The sequence below is a fragment of the Oncorhynchus masou genome, unplaced genomic scaffold, assembly GCF_036934945.1.
Source record: "Oncorhynchus masou masou isolate Uvic2021 unplaced genomic scaffold, UVic_Omas_1.1 unplaced_scaffold_1606, whole genome shotgun sequence".
Classification (NCBI taxonomy): domain Eukaryota; kingdom Metazoa; phylum Chordata; class Actinopteri; order Salmoniformes; family Salmonidae; genus Oncorhynchus; species Oncorhynchus masou.
In genome coordinates, this window is record NW_027006150.1 from 1 (window position 1) to 19,032 (window position 19,032).

At 43.8% G+C, this 19,032-nt stretch overlaps 1 protein-coding gene and 1 long non-coding RNA gene across 3 annotated transcripts in view; one reads left to right on the top strand and one right to left on the bottom strand.

Annotated features, from left to right (window-relative positions):
* Positions 1-405: 405 nt before the first annotated feature.
* The window catches only part of LOC135531499 (pituitary adenylate cyclase-activating polypeptide type I receptor-like), a 97,839-nt gene continuing 79,212 nt past the window's right edge, over positions 406-19,032 (bottom strand). For both annotated transcript variants that reach the window (XM_064959528.1, XM_064959527.1), the window contains exons 7-11: positions 15,301-15,433; positions 13,413-13,566; positions 11,719-11,779; positions 10,677-10,746; positions 406-501 (exon numbers count right to left, since the gene is read on the bottom strand). In XM_064959528.1, coding sequence (XP_064815600.1) covers positions 406-501; positions 10,677-10,746; positions 11,719-11,779; positions 13,413-13,566; positions 15,301-15,433 — 514 coding nt within the window. The remainder of the gene's footprint in view (positions 502-10,676; positions 10,747-11,718; positions 11,780-13,412; positions 13,567-15,300; positions 15,434-19,032) is intronic.
* On the top strand, positions 9,653-10,239 carry LOC135531498 (uncharacterized). Its single transcript, XR_010454013.1, has 3 exons — positions 9,653-9,698; positions 9,801-10,133; positions 10,185-10,239. It is a non-coding gene; the product is annotated as an uncharacterized LOC135531498 (long non-coding RNA).

A 19,032-nucleotide genomic window follows, 5' to 3' on the forward strand; every position in this document is an offset into this window, starting at 1 on the left:
ATAGAGGTAGAGCTAAGACCAGGTACTTACAGGTAGATACTGGACATAGAGGTAGAGCTAAGACCAGGTACTTACAGGTAGATACTGGACATAGAGTGGGGGCTAAGACCAGGTACTTACAGGTAGATACTGGACATAGGATGGGCTAGGCTGAGTAGATACTGGACATAGGTACTAGATTTACAGGTAGATACTGGACATAGAGGTAGAGCTAAGACCAGGTACTTACAGTAGATACTGGACATAGAGGTAGAGCTAAGACCAGGTACTTACAGAGTAGATACTGGACATAGAGGTAGAGCTAAGACCAGGTACTTACAGGTAGATACTGGACATAGAGGTAGAGCTAAGACCAGGTACTTACAGGTAGATACTGGACATAGAGGTAGAGCTAAGACCAGGTACTTACAGGTAGATACTGGACTCATTCCCTCTGATGTCAGGCGACTGCAACTTCTGGACCAGAATGACTATGATCCCAACAAACAGGACAAAGTTGATCTAGAGAAGCACATCGCAAGGATGATTATCGTTATTACATTACTGTTATCATCATTACTTTTCAAGTTTTAACACAAGAATACACACCAAAACTCAATCTACAAAAATGCAGTAGATCTAAGACCGGTCAGACGAAGTTGTATTAATGTGGGGAGAAATATAATAGATTCTCAATTTTATTTTTTTATTTAACAAGGCAAGTCAGTTAAGAACAAATTGTTATTTACGATGACGGCCTACCAGAAGGCAAAAGGCAAAAAGGCCTCCTGCGGGGACGGGGGCTGGGATTAAAAATACAAATATAGGACAAAACACACATCAGGACAAGAGACACCACAACACTACATAAAGAGACACCACAACACTACATAAAGAGAGACACCACAACACTACATAAAGAGAGACACCACAACACTACATAAGAGAGACACCACAACACTACATAAAGAGAGACACCACAACACTACATAAAGAGAGACCTGAGACAACACAACACTACACAAAGAGAGACACCACAACACTACATAGAGAGAGACACCACAACACTATATAAAGAGAGACCTAAGACAACACAACACTACATAAAGAGAGACACCACAACACTACATAAAGAGAGACACCACAACACTACATAGAGAGAGACACCACAACACTACATAGAGAGAGACACCACAACACTACATAAAGAGAGACACCACAACACTACATAAAGAGAGACACCACAACACTACATAGAGAGAGACACCACAACACTACATAAAGAGAGACACCACAACACTACATAGAGAGAGACACCACAACACTACATAAAGAGAGACACCACAACACTACATAAAGAGAGACACCACAACACTATATAAAGAGAGACCTAAGACAACACAACACTACATAAAGAGAGACCTAAGACAACACAACACTACACAAAGAGAGACCTAAGACAACACTACATAAAGAGAGACACCACAACACTATATAAAGAGAGACCTAAGACAACACAACACTACATAAAGAGAGACCTAAGACAACACAGCACTACATAAAGAGAGACCTAAGACAACACTACATAAAGAAAGAGAGACCTAAGCCAACACAACACTACATAGAGACCTAAGACAACACAACACTACATAAAGAGAGACACCACAACACTATATAAAGAGAGACCTAAGACAACACAACACTACATAAAGAGAGACCTAAGACAACACTACATAAAGAGAGACACCACAACACTATATAAAGAGAGACCTAAGACAACACAACACTACATAAAGAGAGACCTAAGACAACACAACACTACATAAAGAGAGACCTAAGACAACACAACACTACATAAAGAGAGACACCACAACACTATATAAAGAGAGACCTAAGACAACACAACACTACATAAAGAGAGACCTAAGACAACACAACACTACATAAAGAGAGACCCAACACAACACTACATAAAGAGAGACACCACAACACTACATAAAGAGAGACCTAAGACAACACAACACTACATAAAGAGAGACCTAAGACAACACAACACTACACAAAGAGAGACCTAAGACAACACAACACTACACAAAGAGAGACCTAAGACAACACAACACTACACAAAGAGAGACCTAAGACAACACAACACTACATAAAGAGAGACACCACAATACTACATAAAGAGAGACGTAAGACAGCAACATAGCATGGCAGCAATACATGACAACACAGCATGGCAGCAATACATGACAACACAGCATGGCAGCAATACATGACAACATAGCATGGCAGCAACACATAGCAACACAGCATGGCAGCAACACATGACAACACAGCATGGCAGCAACACATGACAACAACATGGCAGCAACACAACATGACAACAACACAACATGACAACAACATGGCAGCAACACATCATGGCAGCACCACAACATGACAACATCACAACATGACAACAACACAACAACATGGCAGCAACACAAAATGACAACAACACAAAATGACAACAACATGGCAGCAACACAACATGGTAATATTATAGTTATTGAGAAATGGCACCCTACTCCCTACATAGTGCACTACTTTTCCAATCAAATGTTATCATGTTGTCACATGCGCCGAATACAACAAGTGTAGACCTCAACGTGCAATGCTTACTTACATGCCCTTAACCAACAATGCAGTTTTACAAAAAACTAAATAAATGTAGTAAATAAAGTTTTTAAAAATAAAACAACAATAAAATAACAAAAACAAGGCAATATACAGGGGATACCGGTACAGAGTCAATGTGGAGGCTATATACAGGGTGTACCGGTACAGAGTCAATGTGGAGGCTATATACAGGGGGTACCGGTACAGAGTCAATGTGGAGGCTATATACAGGGGGTACTGGTACAGAGTCAATGTGGAGGCTATATACAGGGGGTACCGGTACAGAGTCAATGTGGAGACTATATACAGGGTGTACCGGTACAGAGTCAATGTGGAGGCTATATACAGGGGGTACCGGTACAGAGTCAATGTGGAGGCTATATACAGGGGGTACCGGTACAGAGTCAATGTGGAGGCTATATAAAGGGGGTACCGGTACAGAGTCAATGTGGAGGCTATATACAGGGGATACCAGTACAGAGTCAAGGTGGAGGCTATATACAGGGGGTACCGGAACAGAGTCAATGTGGAGACTATATACAGGGGGTACAGGTACAGAGTCAATGTGGAGGCTATATACAGGGGGTACTGGTACAGAGTCAATGTGGAGGCTATATACAGGGGGTACCAGTACAGTGTCAATGTGGAGGCTATATACAGGGGGTACCGGTACAGAGTCAATGTGGAGACTATATACAGGGGGTACCAGTACAGAGTCAATGTGGAGACTATATACAGGGGTTACCAGTACAGAGTCAATGTGGAGGCTATATACAGGGTGTACCGGTACAGAGTCAATGTGGAGGCTATATACAGGGGGTACCGGTACAGAGTCAATGTGGAGGCTATATACAGGGGGTACCGGTACAGAGTCAATGTGGAGGCTATATAAAGGGGGTACCGGTACAGAGTCAATGTGGAGGCTATATACAGGGGGTACCGGTACAGAGTCAATGTGGAGACTATATACAGGGGGTACCAGTACAGAGTCAATGTGGAGACTATATACAGGGGGTACCGGTACAGAGTCAATGTGGAGGCTATATACAGGGGGTACTGGTACAGAGTCAATGTGGAGGCTATATACAGGGGGTACCAGTACAGAGTCAATGTGGAGGCTATATACAGGGGGTACCGGTACAGAGTCAATGTGGAGGCTATATACAGGGTGTACCGGTACAGAGTCAATGTGGAGGCTATATACAGGGGTACCGGTACAGAGTCAATGTGGAGGCTATATACAGGGGGTACCGGTACAGAGTCAATGTGGAGGCTATATAAAGGGGTACCGGTACAGAGTCAATGTGGAGGCTATATACAGGGGATACCAGTACAGAGTCAATGTGGAGGCTATATACAGGGGGTACCGGTACAGAGTCAATGTGGAGACTATATACAGGGGGTACAGGTACAGAGTCAATGTGGAGGCTATATACAGGGGGTACTGGTACAGAGTCAATGTGGAGGCTATATACAGGGGTACCAGTACAGTGTCAATGTGGAGGCTATATACAGGGGGTACCGGTACAGAGTCAATGTGGAGACTATATACAGGGGGTACCAGTACAGAGTCAATGTGGAGACTATATACAGGGGTTACCAGTACAGAGTCAATGTGGAGGCTATATACAGGGTGTACCGGTACAGAGTCAATGTGGAGGCTATATACAGGGAGTACCGGTACAGAGTCAATGTGGAGGCTATATACAGGGGGTACCGGTACAGAGTCAATGTGGAGGCTATATAAAGGGGGTACCGGTACAGAGTCAATGTGGAGGCTATATACAGGGGGTACCGGTACAGAGTCAATGTGGAGACTATATACAGGGGGTACCAGTACAGAGTCAATGTGGAGACTATATACAGGGGGTACCGGTACAGAGTCAATGTGGAGGCTATATACAGGGGGTACTGGTACAGAGTCAATGTGGAGGCTATATACAGGGGGTACCAGTACAGAGTCAATGTGGAGGCTATATACAGGGGGTACCGGTACAGAGTCAATGTGGAGGCTATATACAGGGGGTACCGGTACCGAGGGTACAGATTAGTCGAGGTAACTGAGGTAATATGTACATGTAGGTAGGAGTAAATCGATTGTAAATAGTCCATTTGATTAGCTGTTCAGCAGTCTTATGGGGCTAGAAGCTGTTAAGCCGTTTGGATCTATACTGAGGTGGTATACTCCTCGATGCCATGGGATGAATCCCGGAACATATTACAGTCTGTGTTTGCAAAACAGTCCTGTAGCTTAGCATCTGTGTCATCTGACCACTTCAGTATCCAGCGAGTCACTGGTACTTCCTGCTTTAGTTTTTCGCTTGTAAGCAGAAATCAGGAAGATAGAACAATCGCTAGATTTACCAAATGGAGGGTGAGTAAAAGTGGTCTACAATTTGTTTTCCTCTGGTTGCACAGAAATTAGGTAAAACAAATTGAAGTTTCCCTGCATTAAGGTTCCCGGCCACTAGGAGCACCGCCTCTGGATTTTGCATTTTCTTGTTTGCCTTATACTGCTCGCTATCCGAGTGGCTACTCCTGCCTAACGTCTCTGTCCCGAAGCAAGCACCAGTTAGCCTGGAACTAGCCTCGAGCTAGGCCCATCTCCCGGCTAGCCGAACAATATATACCATATGTGAGTCTCTCACTGTTGCCGCCTGTTATAGACCCCCTCAGCTCCCAGCTGTGCCCTGGACACCATATGTGAATTGATTGCCCCCATCTATCTTCAGAGTTCATTCTGTTAGGTGACCTAAATTGGGATATGCTTAACACCCCAGCAGTCCTACAATCTAAGCTAGATGCCCTCAATCTCACACAAATTGTCAAGGAAACCACCAGGTACAACCCTAAATTCGTAAACATGGGCACCCTCATAGATAGTATCCTGACCAACTTGCCCTCCAAAAATACACCTCCGCTGTCTTCAATCAGGATCTCAGCGATTACTGCCTCATTGCCTGTGTGCGTAATGGGTCCGCGGTCAAACGACCACACCTCATCACTGTCAAACGCTCCCTAAAACACTTCTGCGAGCAGGCCTTTCTAATCGACCTGGCCGGGGTATCCTGGAATGATATTGACCTCATCCCGTCAGTAGAGGATGCCTGGTTGCTCTTTAAAAGTGCTTTCCTCACCATCTTAAATAAGCATGCCCCTTTCAAAAAATGTAGAACCAGGAACAGATATAGCCCTTGGTTCACTCCAGACTTGACTGTCCTTGAACAGCACAAAACACATCATGTGGCGTTCTGCACTAGCATTGAATAGCCCCCGCGATATGCAGCTTTTCAGGGAAGTCAGGAACTAAAACACTCAGTCAGTTAGGAAAGCTAAGGCTAGCTTTTTCAAACAGAAATTTGCTTCCTGTAGCACTACTTCCAAAACGTTTTGGGACACTGTAAAGTCCAAGGAGAATAAGAGCACCTCCTCCCAGCTGCCCATTGCACTGAGGATAGGAAACACTGTCACCACCGTTAAATCTACGATAATCGATCATTTCAATAAGCAATTCTTCCACCGCTGGCCATGCTTTCCACCTGGCTACCCCTACCCCGGCCAACATCTCAACACCCCCTGCAGCAACTTGCCCCCCCCCCCTTCTCCTTCACCCGATGTTCTGAAAGAGCTGCAAAATATGGATCCCTACAAATCAGCTGGGCTAGACAATCAGAACCCTCTCTTCCTAAAATTATCCGCATAAATGGTTGCAACCCCTATTACTAGCTTATTCAACCTCTCTTTCATCCCCAAAGATTGGAAAGCTGCCGCGGTCATCCCCCTCTTCAAAGGGGGAGACACTCTTGACCCAAACTGTTATAGACCTATATCAATCCTGTCCTGCCGCTCTAAAATCTTCGAAAGCCAAGTTAATAAACAGATCACCGACCATTTTGAATCCCACCGTACCTTCTCCACTATGCAATCTGGTTTCCGAGCTGGTCATGGGTTCACCTCAGCCATGCTCAAGGTCCTAAACACTATTATAACCACCATTGATAAAAGACTGTGTACTGTGCAGCCATCTTCATTGACCTGGCCAAGGCTTTCGACTCTGTCAATCACCGCATTCTTATCGGCAGACTCAACAGCCTTGGTTTCTCAAATGACTGTCTCGCCTGGTTCACTATCTACTTCTCAGATAGAGCTCAGTGTGTCAAATCGGAGGTTCCTGTTGTCCAGTCTCTGTGGGGGTGCCACAGGGTTCAATTGTAGGGCCGACTCTTTTCTCTGTATATATCAATGATGTCACTCTTGCTGCTGGTGATTCTCTGATCCACCTCTACGCAGACGACACCATTCTGTATACATCTGGTTCTTCTTTGGACACTGTGTTAACAAACCTCCAGACAAGCTTCAATGCCATACAACTCTCCTTCCGTGGCCTCCAATTGGTCCTAAACGCTAGTAAAACTAAACGCATGCTGTTCAACCGATCGCTGCCCGCACCCTCCAGCCCGACAAGCATCACTACTCTGGACGGTTCTGACCTAGAATATGTGGACAACTACAAATACCTAGGTGTCTGGTTAGACTGTAAACTCTCCTTCCAGACTCACATTAAGCATCTCCAGTCAAAAATTAAATCTAGAATCGGCTTCCTATTTCACAACAAAGCCTCCTTCACTCATGCTGCCAAACATACCCTCGTAAAACTGATCATCCTACCGATCTTCGACTTCGGTGATGTCATCTATAAAATAGCCTCCAACACTCTACTCAGCTAACTGGATGCAGTCTATCACAGTGCCATCTGTTTCATCACCAAAGCCCCATATACCTCCCACCACTGTGACCTGTACGCTCTCGTTGATTGGCCCTCACTTCATACTTGTCGCCAAACCCACTGGCACCAGGTGATCTATAAGTCCTTGCTAGGTAAAGCCCCACCTTATCTCAGCTCACAGGTGACCATAGCAACACCCACCCATAGCACACGCTCCAGCAGGTATATTTCACTGGTCATCCCCAAAGCCAACACTTCCTTTGGCATTTCCTTCCAGTTCTCTGCTGCCAATGACTGGAACAAATTGTAAAAATCTCTAAAGCTGTACACAGCCAATCTGTAAATAGCCCACCCAACTACCTCATCCCAATATTGTTACTTACCCTCTTGCTCTTTTGCACCCCAGTATCTCTATGTGCACATCGTCATCTTCACATCTATCACTTCAGTATTAATGCTAAATTGTAATTATTTTCACCTCTATGGCCTATTTATTGCCTTACCTCCCTAATATCCTACATTTGCACACACTGTGCCAAACACGACTCTAATATCATCATTAAGTTTGATGACGACAAAACAGTGGTAGGTCTGATATCTGACAACGATGAGACAGCCCTTAGGGACCAGGTCAGAGATCTGGCAGTGTGGTGCCAGGACAACAACCTCTCCCTCAATGTGATCAAGACAAAGGAGCTGATTGTGGACTACAGGAAAAGGTGGGCCGAACACGCCCCCATTAACAACAACGGGGCTGCAGTGCAGCAGGTCGAGAGATTCAAGTTCCTTGGTGTCCACATCACCAACAAACTAACATGGTCCAAACACACCAAGACAGACGTGAAGAGGGCACGACAAAACCTTTTCCCCCTCAGGAGATTGGCATGAGATCCTCAAAAAGTTCTACAGCTGCACCATCGAGAGCATCCTAACCGCTTGCATCACCGCCTGGTATGGCAACTGCTCAGCATCTGACCGTAAGGCGCTACAGAGGGAATATGAACCAGTACATCACTGGGACCAAGCTTCCTGCCATCCAGGACCAATATACTAGGTGGTGTCACAGACTGTTCTTTCTGCTACTGCACGGCAAGCCTTACCAGAGCACCAAGTCTAGGACCAAAAGGCTCCATAACACCTTCTAACCCATAAGCCACAAGACTGCTGAACAATTAATCAATTAGCCACCTGGATTATTTACATTGACAACCCCCACCCTCCTGCATTTGTTTTTACACTGCTGCTACTCGCTGCTTATTACATATGCATAGTCACTTTACCCATACCTACAAGTACAAATTACCTCGACTAACCTGCACATTGACTCTGTACCGGTACCCCCTGTTTATAGCCTCGTTATTGTTATTTTGTGTTACTTTAAAAAAAAATATTACTTTGCTTTAGTGCCGAATACCTGTTGTATACCAATAAAATGTGATTTAATTTAATGAATCAAAATAGTTAGTGCAAAAAGGGTCAACGCAGATAGGCCGGGTAGCTCTTGGTTAACTATTTAGCAGACTTAAAGGGTTGGGAGTAGAAGCTGTTTGGGGCCCGTGGTTCCAGACTTGGAACATCGGTACCGCCTGCCGTGCGGTAGCAGAGAGAACAGTCTATGACAGGGGTGGCTGGAGTCTTTGACCATTTTTAGCCCCTCGGGAGCCACGAAGAACTTGAATCTCTTGATCCGATCCACCACAGCCTCGTCAATGTGGTTGGGGGTGTGCTCGGCCCTCTGTTTCCTGTAGTCCACAATCAGCTCCTTTATCTTGCTGACATTGAGGGAGAGGTTGTTGTCCTGGCACCACACTGCCAGGTATCTGACCTCCTCCCTATAGGCTGTCTCATCGTTGATCAGGTCTACCACCGTTATATAATAGCTCAGGCTCTCATCGTTGTTGGTTATCAGGTCTACCACCTATATATAATAGCTCAGGCTCTCATCGTTGATCAGGTCTACCACCGTTATATAATAGCTCAGGCTCTCATCGTTGATCAGGTCTACCACCTTTATATAATAGCTCAGGCTCTCATCGTTGATCAGGTCTACCACCTTTATATAATAGCTCAGGCTCTCATCGTTGTTGGCTATCAGGTCTACCACCGTTATATAATAGCTCAGGCTCTCATCGTTGATCAGGTCTACCACCTTTATATAATAGCTCAGGCTCTCATTGTTGATCAGGTCTACCACCTTTATATAATAGCTCAGGCTCTCATTGTCATTGGTTATCAGGTCTACCACCTTTATATAATAGCTCAGGCTCTCATCGTTGTTGGCTATCAGGTCTACCACCGTTATATAATAGCTCAGGCTCTCATCGTTGATCAGGTCTACCACCTTTATATAATAGCTCAGGCTCTCATCGTTGTTGGTTATCAGGTCTACCACCTTTATATAATAGCTCAGGCTCTCATCGTCGTTGGTTATCAGGTCTACCACCTTTATATAATAGCTCAGGCTCTCATCGTTGATCAGGTCTACCACCTTTATATAATAGCTCAGGCTCTCATCGTCATTGGTTATCAGGTCTACCACCTTTATATAATAGCTCAGGCTCTCATCGTCATTGGTTATCAGGTCTACCACCTTTATATAATAGCTCAGGCTCTCATCGTTGATCAGGTCTACCACCGTTATATAATAGCTCAGGCTCTCATCGTCGTTGGTTATCAGGTCTACCACCTTTATATAATAGCTCAGGCTCTCATCGTTGATCAGGTCTACCACCGTTATATAATAGCTCAGGCTCTCATCGTTGATCAGGTCTACCACCTTTATATAATAGCTCAGGCTCTCATCGTTGTTGGTTATCAGGTCTACCACCTTTATATAATAGCTCAGGCTCTCATCGTTGATCAGGTCTACCACCTTTATATAATAGCTCAGGCTCTCATCGTTGTTGGTTATCAGGTCTACCACCTTTATATAATAGCTCAGGCTCTCATCGTTGATCAGGTCTACCACCTTTATATAATAGCTCAGGCTCTCATCGTCATTGGTTATCAGGTCTACCACCTTTATATAATAGCTCAGGCTCTCATCGTTGATCAGGTCTACCACCTTTATATAATAGCTCAGGCTCTCATCGTTGATCAGGTCTACCACCTTTATATAATAGCTCTCTAAGGTCTAAGAGGAAGAACTAAACCTTGTGCATTCTACTATTACTACTTTCAAGAGGAAGTTGAAAGCCTGACTGAGTTCCTTAAACTCAGCGTTCCCCCCTTTGACCCACAGTTTGAGAACCACTGATCTAGGGAATAGGGTTCCATTTGAGTCAGCCGTGATAAAGCCTGTTCCACCCACCATGATGGAGACGACCGTAGGTCCCTTGATCACCCACCAGAGGGCAGTGGTGTTGTTGGTATCCCAGCAACTACAGGGTACAGGACAAGAGACACAGCAGGGGGTGAGAGTGAAATTGTCCCAAAAGGCAACCTATGCCCTTTATAGTGCGTATGACCAGGGCCCATAGGGGATAGGGCACTATATAGGGAATAGGGCTCCGTTTGGGACACAAATATTATTATACATATTATAAGATTCTAAACGATGACATCACATCAGCGATAATAAATAAATATATTAGGATGTGGTTTGATACAGCCTTCACCTGGTACAGGCTAAAGGAATTACATTAAAATACCTGGTACAGACTAAAGGAAGTACATTAAAATACCTTCACCTGGTACAGGCTAAAGGAAGTACATTAAAATACCTGGTACAGACTAAAGGAAGTACATTAAAATACCTGGTACAGACTAAAGGAAGTACATTAAAATACCTGGTACAGGCTAAAGGAAGTACATTAAAAACCTTCACCTGGTACAGGCTAAAGGAAGTACATTAAAATACCTGGTACAGGCTAAAGGAAGTACATTAAAAACCTTCACCTGGTACAGGCTAAAGGAAGTACATTAAAAACCTTCACCTGGTACAGGCTAAAGGAAGTACATTAAAAACCTTCACCTGGTACAGGCTAAAGGAAGTACATTAAAAAACCTTCACCTGGTACAGGTTACAGGAAGTACATTAAAAACCTTCACCTGGTACAGACTAAAGGAAGTACATTAAAAACCTTCACCTGGTACAGGCTAAAGGAAGTACATTAAAAACCTTCACCTGGTACAGGCTAAAGGAAGTACATTAAAAACCTTCACCTGGTACAGGCTAAAGGAAGTACATTAAAAAGCTTGGTAGCAGCATATGTCATGTGCAGACTTTCTTTATTCAAAAGTTCACAAGTTTGTTATTGAGGTATAAACAGACAGTGAATGTGCAGTTCCTAGGTCTGTTGTAAACATCTTTACATGAGTCATGTAAAGATCTAACCCTGGTTTGGATGTACCTTGTGTCATCAAAGTGAAGCCTCAGAGCAGCCCAGACAGTTACACAAATGGTGGGAGTACCTAAACACACAGACAGAGAGAACAGATGAGGAATCTGATCTGAAACCTGAAGACAGAGAGAACAGATGAGGAATCTGATCTGAAACCTGAAGACAGAGAGAACAGATGAGGAATCTGATCTGAAACCTGAACACATTGATAAGACTTAGAAGAGCAAAGCGTTCAACCAGCAGATAAGAGCTGTGACATTGGGCTCAACCAACAGATAAGAGCTGTGACATTGGGCTCAACCAACAGATAAGAGCTGTGACATTGGGCTCAACCAACAGATAAGGGCCGTGACATTGGGCTCAACCAGCAGATACCACACTCCGAGGGTGAGGGCCCTTGGAGTGTGGTGTCGGGAAAATAACCTCACACTCAACGTCAACAAAACAAAGGAGATGATTGTGGACTTCAGGAAACAGCAGAGGGAGCACCCCCCTATCCACATCGATGGGACAGTAGTGGAGAGGGTAGTAAGTTTTAAGTTCCTCTGCGTACACATCACAGACAAACTGAATTGGTCCACTCACACAGACAGCATCGTGAAGAAGGTGCAGCAGCGCCTCTTCTACCTCAGGAGGCTGAAGAAATTCGGCTTGTCACCAAAAGCACTCACAAACTTCTACAGATGCACAATCGAGAGCATCCTGGCGGGCTGTATCACCGCCTGGTATGGCAACTGCTCCGCCCACAACCGTAAGGCTCTCCAGAGGGTAGTGAGGTCTGCACAACGCATTACCGGGCAAACTACCTGCCCTCCAGGACACCTACACCACCCGATGTCACAGGAAGGCCAAAAAGATCATCAAGGACAACAACCATCCGAGCCACTGCCTGTTCACCCCGCTACCATCCAGAAGGCGAGGTCAGTACAGGTGCATCAAAGCAGGGACCGAGCAACTGAAAAACAGTTTCTATCTCAAGGCCATCAGACTGTTAAACAGCCACCACTAACATTGAGAGGCTGCTGCCAACACACTGACTCAACTCCAGCCACTTCAATAATGGAAAAATGTACAGCCACTTTAAACAATGCCACTTTACATAATGTTTACATACCCTACATTACTCATCTCATATGTATATACTGTACTCTATACCATCTACTGCATCTTGCCTATGCCGTTCTGTACCATCACTCATTCATATATCTTTATGTACATATTCTTCATCCCTTTATACTTGTGTGTATAAGGTAGTTGTGGAATTGTTAGGTTAGATTACTTGTTGGTTATTACTGCATTGTCGTAACTAGAAGCACAAGCATTTCGCTACACTACATTAACATCTGCTAACCATGTGTATGTGAAAAATAACATTTCATTTGGGCCGTGACATTGTAAATATGACATTTGAGTAATTTAGCAGACGCTGTTATCGAGAGCGACTTACAGGAGCAATTAGTGTTAAGTGCCTTGCTCAAGAGCACATCGACAGATTGATCAAACAGTCGGGTCTGGAATTCAAACCAGCGACCTTTTCGGTTCTAGGCCCAACACTCTCAACCACTAGGCTGCCTGCCACCCTGTAATAATGGACCAGGAACAAAGCCAACCAGGAACCAAAAGCTGTAACAGCCAATATTCAGAAAAAAGTAGCTGTGGGCTAGCAGAGATCAAACCCACCATGAGCAGTTTATTCTACTCACCCCACCCTACCACGGTGTACCAGTAGAAGTACCGCCTCTCTGGGAAGAAGGTTTGGACCAGCAGGGTGAAGAGGTACAGGCCTTCGATGAACAGCCAGAAGTAGTTGGACATCACACAGTAGTGGAATAATACCATCACTGCTTTACACTCCACCTAGTGGACACATACAGTATAACAGCATGACTGCTTACACTCCACCTAGTGGACACATACAGTATAACACCATCACTGCTTTACCCTCCACCTAGTGGACACATACAGTATAACAGCATGACTGCTTACACTCCACCTAGTGGACACATACAGTATAACAGCATGACTGCTTTACACTCCACCTAGTGGACATATAGAGTATAACACCATGACTGCTTTACACTCCACCTAGTGGACACATACAGTATAACAGCATGACTGCTTACACTCCACCTAGTGGACATATAGAGTATAACACCATCACTGCTTTACCCTCCACCTAGTGGACATATACAGTATAACAGCATGACTGCTTTACACTCCACCTAGTGGACACATACAGTATAACAGCATGACTGCTTTACATTCCACCTAGTGGACATATAGAGTATAACACCATCACTGCTTTACCCTCCACCTAGTGGACATATACAGTATAACAGCATGACTGCTTTACACTCCACCTAGTGGACACATACAGTATAACAGCATGACTGCTTTACACTCCACCTAGTGGACATATAGAGTATAACACCATGACTGCTTTACACTCCACCTAGTGGACACATACAGTATAACACCATGACTGCTTACACTCCACCTAGTACAGAGTGTGAGTGTGTGTGTGTGTGTAACTCACGGTGTGTGTGTGTGTGTGTTTGTGTAACTCACGGTGTGTGTGTGTGTGTGTGTGTGTAAAACTCACGGTCTGTGTGTGTGTGTGTAACTCACGGTGTGTGTGTGTGTGTGTGTAACTCACGGTGTGTGTGTGTGTGTGTAACTCATGGTGTGTGTGTGTGTTTGTGTAACTCACGTGTGTGTGTGTGTGTGTTTGTGTAACTCACGGTGTGTGTGTGTGTGTTTGTGTAACTCACGGTGTGTGTGTGTGTGTAACTCACGGTGTGTGTGTGTGTGTGTAACTCACGGTGTGTGTGTGTTTGTGTAACTCACGGTGTGTGTGTGTGTGTGTGTAACTCACGGTGTGTGTGTGTGTGTAACTCACGGTGTGTGTGTGTGTGTGTAACTCACGGTGTGTGTGTGTGTGTAACTCACGGTGTGTGTGTGTGTAACTCACGGTGTGTGTGTGTTTGTGTAACTCACGGTGTGTGTGTGTGTAACTCACGGTGTGTGTGTGTAACTCACGGTGTGTGTGTGTGTGTGTGTGTAACTCACGGTGTGTGTGTGTGTGTGTGTAACTCACGGTGTGTGTGTGTGTAACTCACGGTGTGTGTGTGTGTAACTCACGGTGTGTGTGTGTGTGTGTGTGTGTGTAACTCACGGTGTGTGTGTGTGTAACTCACGGTGTGTGTGTGTGTAACTCACGGTGTGTGTGTGTGTGTGTAACTCACGGTGTGTGTGTTTGTGTAACTCACGGTGTGTGTGTGTGTGTGTGTGTAACTCACGGTGTGTGTGTGTGTGTGTAACTCACGGTGTGTGTGTGTGTGTAACTCATGGTGTGTGTGTGTGTTTGTGTAACTCACGGTGTGTGTGTGTGTGTTTGTGTAACTCACGGTGTGTGTGTGTGTGTTTGTGTAACTCACGGTGTGTGTGTGTGTAACTCACGGTGTGTGTGTGTGTTTGTGTAACTCACGGTGTGTGTGTGTGTGTTTGTGTAACTCACGGTGTGTGTGTGTGTGTTTGTGTAACTCACGGTGTGTGTGTGTGTAACTCACGGTGTGTGTGTGTGTAACTCACGGTGTGTGTGAAGCAGTGGTTTTCTTCCTCCTGGGTGTACAGAACCCCGTCCTTGATGAACACAGAGATAGCTCTCAGCATGAAGGAGACAAACAGGTTCATATGGATATAGTTCCTGGTACAGTGGAGCTTCCTGAGGGAGAGGAGGGAGGAGAGAGGAAGAGGTGGTTAAAAACCCGGCACCTATGATTCAAATGAGAGCCAGGCGGAGCTGAGATCCAGTACCTTTTCGTTACTTGAATTATCTAATAAAAAATGTCATTTTCCACAGCAAGCAACAGCAAAATCAGACAACCCCATAATAGAACATTTCACCTATTCAATTGTTCAGCTGTTACAATCTACTGTATCTTGCCTATGCTGCTCTGTACCATCACTCATATATCCTTATGTACATATTCTTTATCCCCTTTACACTGTGTATAAGACAGTAGTTTAGGAATTGTTAGTTAGATTACTTGTTGGTTATTACTGCATTGTCGGAACTAGAAGCACAAGCTTTTTGCTACACTCGCATTAACATCTGCTAACCATGTGTATGTGACAAATACAATTTGATTTGATTTGATTGATTTGAAATGGCAAGAGGCACACAGGGAGAGTTATGCAGATATATTATGTCATCTGGACTATTCCTACAATAATATGTCATTACATACAGAACCAGTTGGGTCCAAACTAACATTACATACAGAACCAGTTGGGTCCAAACTAACATTACATACAGAACCAGTTGGGTCCATACAGAACCAGTTGGGTCCATACTAACATTACATACAGAACTAGTTGGGTCCATACTAACATTACATACAGAACCAGTTGGGTCCATACAGAACCAGTTGGGTCCATACTAGCATTACATACAGAACCAGTTGGGTCCAAACTAACATTACATACAGAACCAGTTGGGTCCAAACTACCATTACATAAAGAACCAGTTGGGTCCAAACTAACATTACATACAGAACCAGTTGGGTCCATACTAACATTACATACAGAACCAGTTGGGTCCATACAGAACCAGTTGGGTCCATACTAACATTACATACAGAACCAGTTGGGTCCAAACTAACATTACATACAGAACCAGTTGGGTCCATACAGAACCAGTTGGGTCCAAACTAACATTACATACAGAACCAGTTGGGTCCATACAGAACCAGTTGGGTCCATACTAACATTACATACAGAACCAGTTGGGTCCATACAGAACCAGTTGGGTCCATACTAACATTACATACAGAACCAGTTGGGTCCATAATTAACATTACATACAGAACCAGTTGGGTCCATACAGAACCAGTTGGGTCCAAACTAACATTACATACAGAACCAGTAGGGTCCATACAGAACCAGTTGGGTCCAAACTAACATTACATACAGAACCAGTTGGGTCCATACTAACATTACATACAGAACCAGTTGGGTCCAAACTAACATTACATACAGAACCAGTTGGGTCCATACTAACATTACATACAGAACCAGTTGGGTCCAAACTAACAATACATACAGAACCAGTTGGGTCCAAACTAACATTATATACAGAACCAGTTGGGTCCATACAGAACCAGTTGGGTCCATACTAACATTACATACAGAACCAGTTGGGTCCATACAGAACCAGTTGGGTCCAAACTAACATTACATACAGAACCAGTTGGGACATTAGACACAGTTCCCGGTTCAGCCTAAGCATGAGTACATTCTAATTGTCTGAAATGTAGAGTGGTAATATTGGTCTGAAATGTAGAGTGGTGATATTGGTCTGAAATGTAGAGTGGTGATATTGGTCTGAAATGTAGAGTGGTAATATTGGTCTGAAATGTAGAGTGGTGATATTGGTCTGAAATGTAGAGTGGTGATATTGGTCTGTCTGAAATGTAGAGTGGTGATATTGGTCTGTCTGAAATGTAGAGTGGTAATATTGGTCTGAAATGTAGAGTGGTGATATTGGTCTGAAATGTAGAGTGGTGATATTGGTCTGAAATGTAGAGTGGTGATATTGGTCTGAAATGTAGAGTGGTGATATTGGTCTGAAATGTAGAGTGGTGATATTGGTCTGAAATGTAGAGTGGTGATATTGGTCTGAAATGTAGAGTGGTGATATTGGTCTGTCTGAAATGTAGAGTGGTGATATTGGTCTGTCTGAAATGTAGAGTGGTGATATTGGTCTGTCTGAAATGTAGAGTGGTGATATTGGTCTGAAATGTAGAGTGGTGATATTGGTCTGAAATGTAGAGTGGTGATATTGGTCTGAAATGTAGAGTGGTGATATTGGTCTGAAATGTAGAGTGGTGATATTGGTCTGAAATGTAGAGTGGTAATATTGGTCTGAAATGTAGAGTGGTAATATTGGTCTGAAATGTAGAGTGGTGATATTGGTCTGAAATGTAGAGTGGTGATATTGGTCTGTCTGAAATGTAGAGTGGTGATATTGGTCTGTCTGAAATGTAGAGTGGTAATATTGGTCTGAAATGTAGAGTGGTGATATTGGTCTGAAATGTAGAGTGGTGATATTGGTCTGAAATGTAGAGTGGTGATATTGGTCTGAAATGTAGAGTGGTGATATTGGTCTGTCTGAAATGTAGAGTGGTGATATTGGTCTGTCTGAAATGTAGAGTGGTAATATTGGTCTGAAATGTAGAGTGGTGATATTGGTCTGAAATGTAGAGTGGTGATATTGGTCTGAAATGTAGAGTGGTGATATTGGTCTGAAATGTAGAGTGGTGATATTGGTCTGAAATGTAGAGTGGTGATATTGGTCTGAAATGTAGAGTGGTGATATTGGTCTGAAATGTAGAGTGGTGATATTGGTCTGTCTGAAATGTAGAGTGGTGATATTGGTCTGTCTGAAATGTAGAGTGGTGATATTGGTCTGTCTGAAATGTAGAGTGGTGATATTGGTCTGAAATGTAGAGTGGTGATATTGGTCTGAAATGTAGAGTGGTGATATTGGTCTGAAATGTAGAGTGGTGATATTGGTCTGAAATGTAGAGTGGTGATATTGGTCTGAAATGTAGAGTGGTAATATTGGTCTGAAATGTAGAGTGGTAATATTGGTCTGAAATGTAGAGTGGTGATATTGGTCTGAAATGTAGAGTGGTGATATTGGTCTGTCTGAAATGTAGAGTGGTGATATTGGTCTGTCTGAAATGTAGAGTGGTAATATTGGTCTGAAATGTAGAGTGGTGATATTGGTCTGAAATGTAGAGTGGTGATATTGGTCTGAAATGTAGAGTGGTGATATTGGTCTGAAATGTAGAGTGGTGATATTGGTCTGTCTGAAATGTAGAGTGGTGATATTGGTCTGTCTGAAATGTAGAGTGGTGATATTGGTCTGTCTGAAATGTAGAGTGGTGATATTGGTCTGAAATGTAGAGTGGTGATATTGGTCTGAAATGTAGAGTGGTAATATTGGTCTGAAATGTAGAGTGGTGATATTGGTCTGAAATGTAGAGTGGTGATATTGGTCTGAAATGTAGAGTGGTGATATTGGTCTGAAATGTAGAGTGGTGATATTGGTCTGAAATGTAGAGTGGTGATATTGGTCTGTCTGAAATGTAGAGTGGTGATATTGGTCTGAAATGTAGAGTGGTGATATTGGTCTGAAATGTAGAGTGGTGATATTGGTCTGAAATGTAGAGTGGTAATATTGGTCTGAAATGTAGAGTGGTGATATTGGTCTGAAATGTAGAGTGGTGATATTGGTCTGAAATGTAGAGTGGTGAT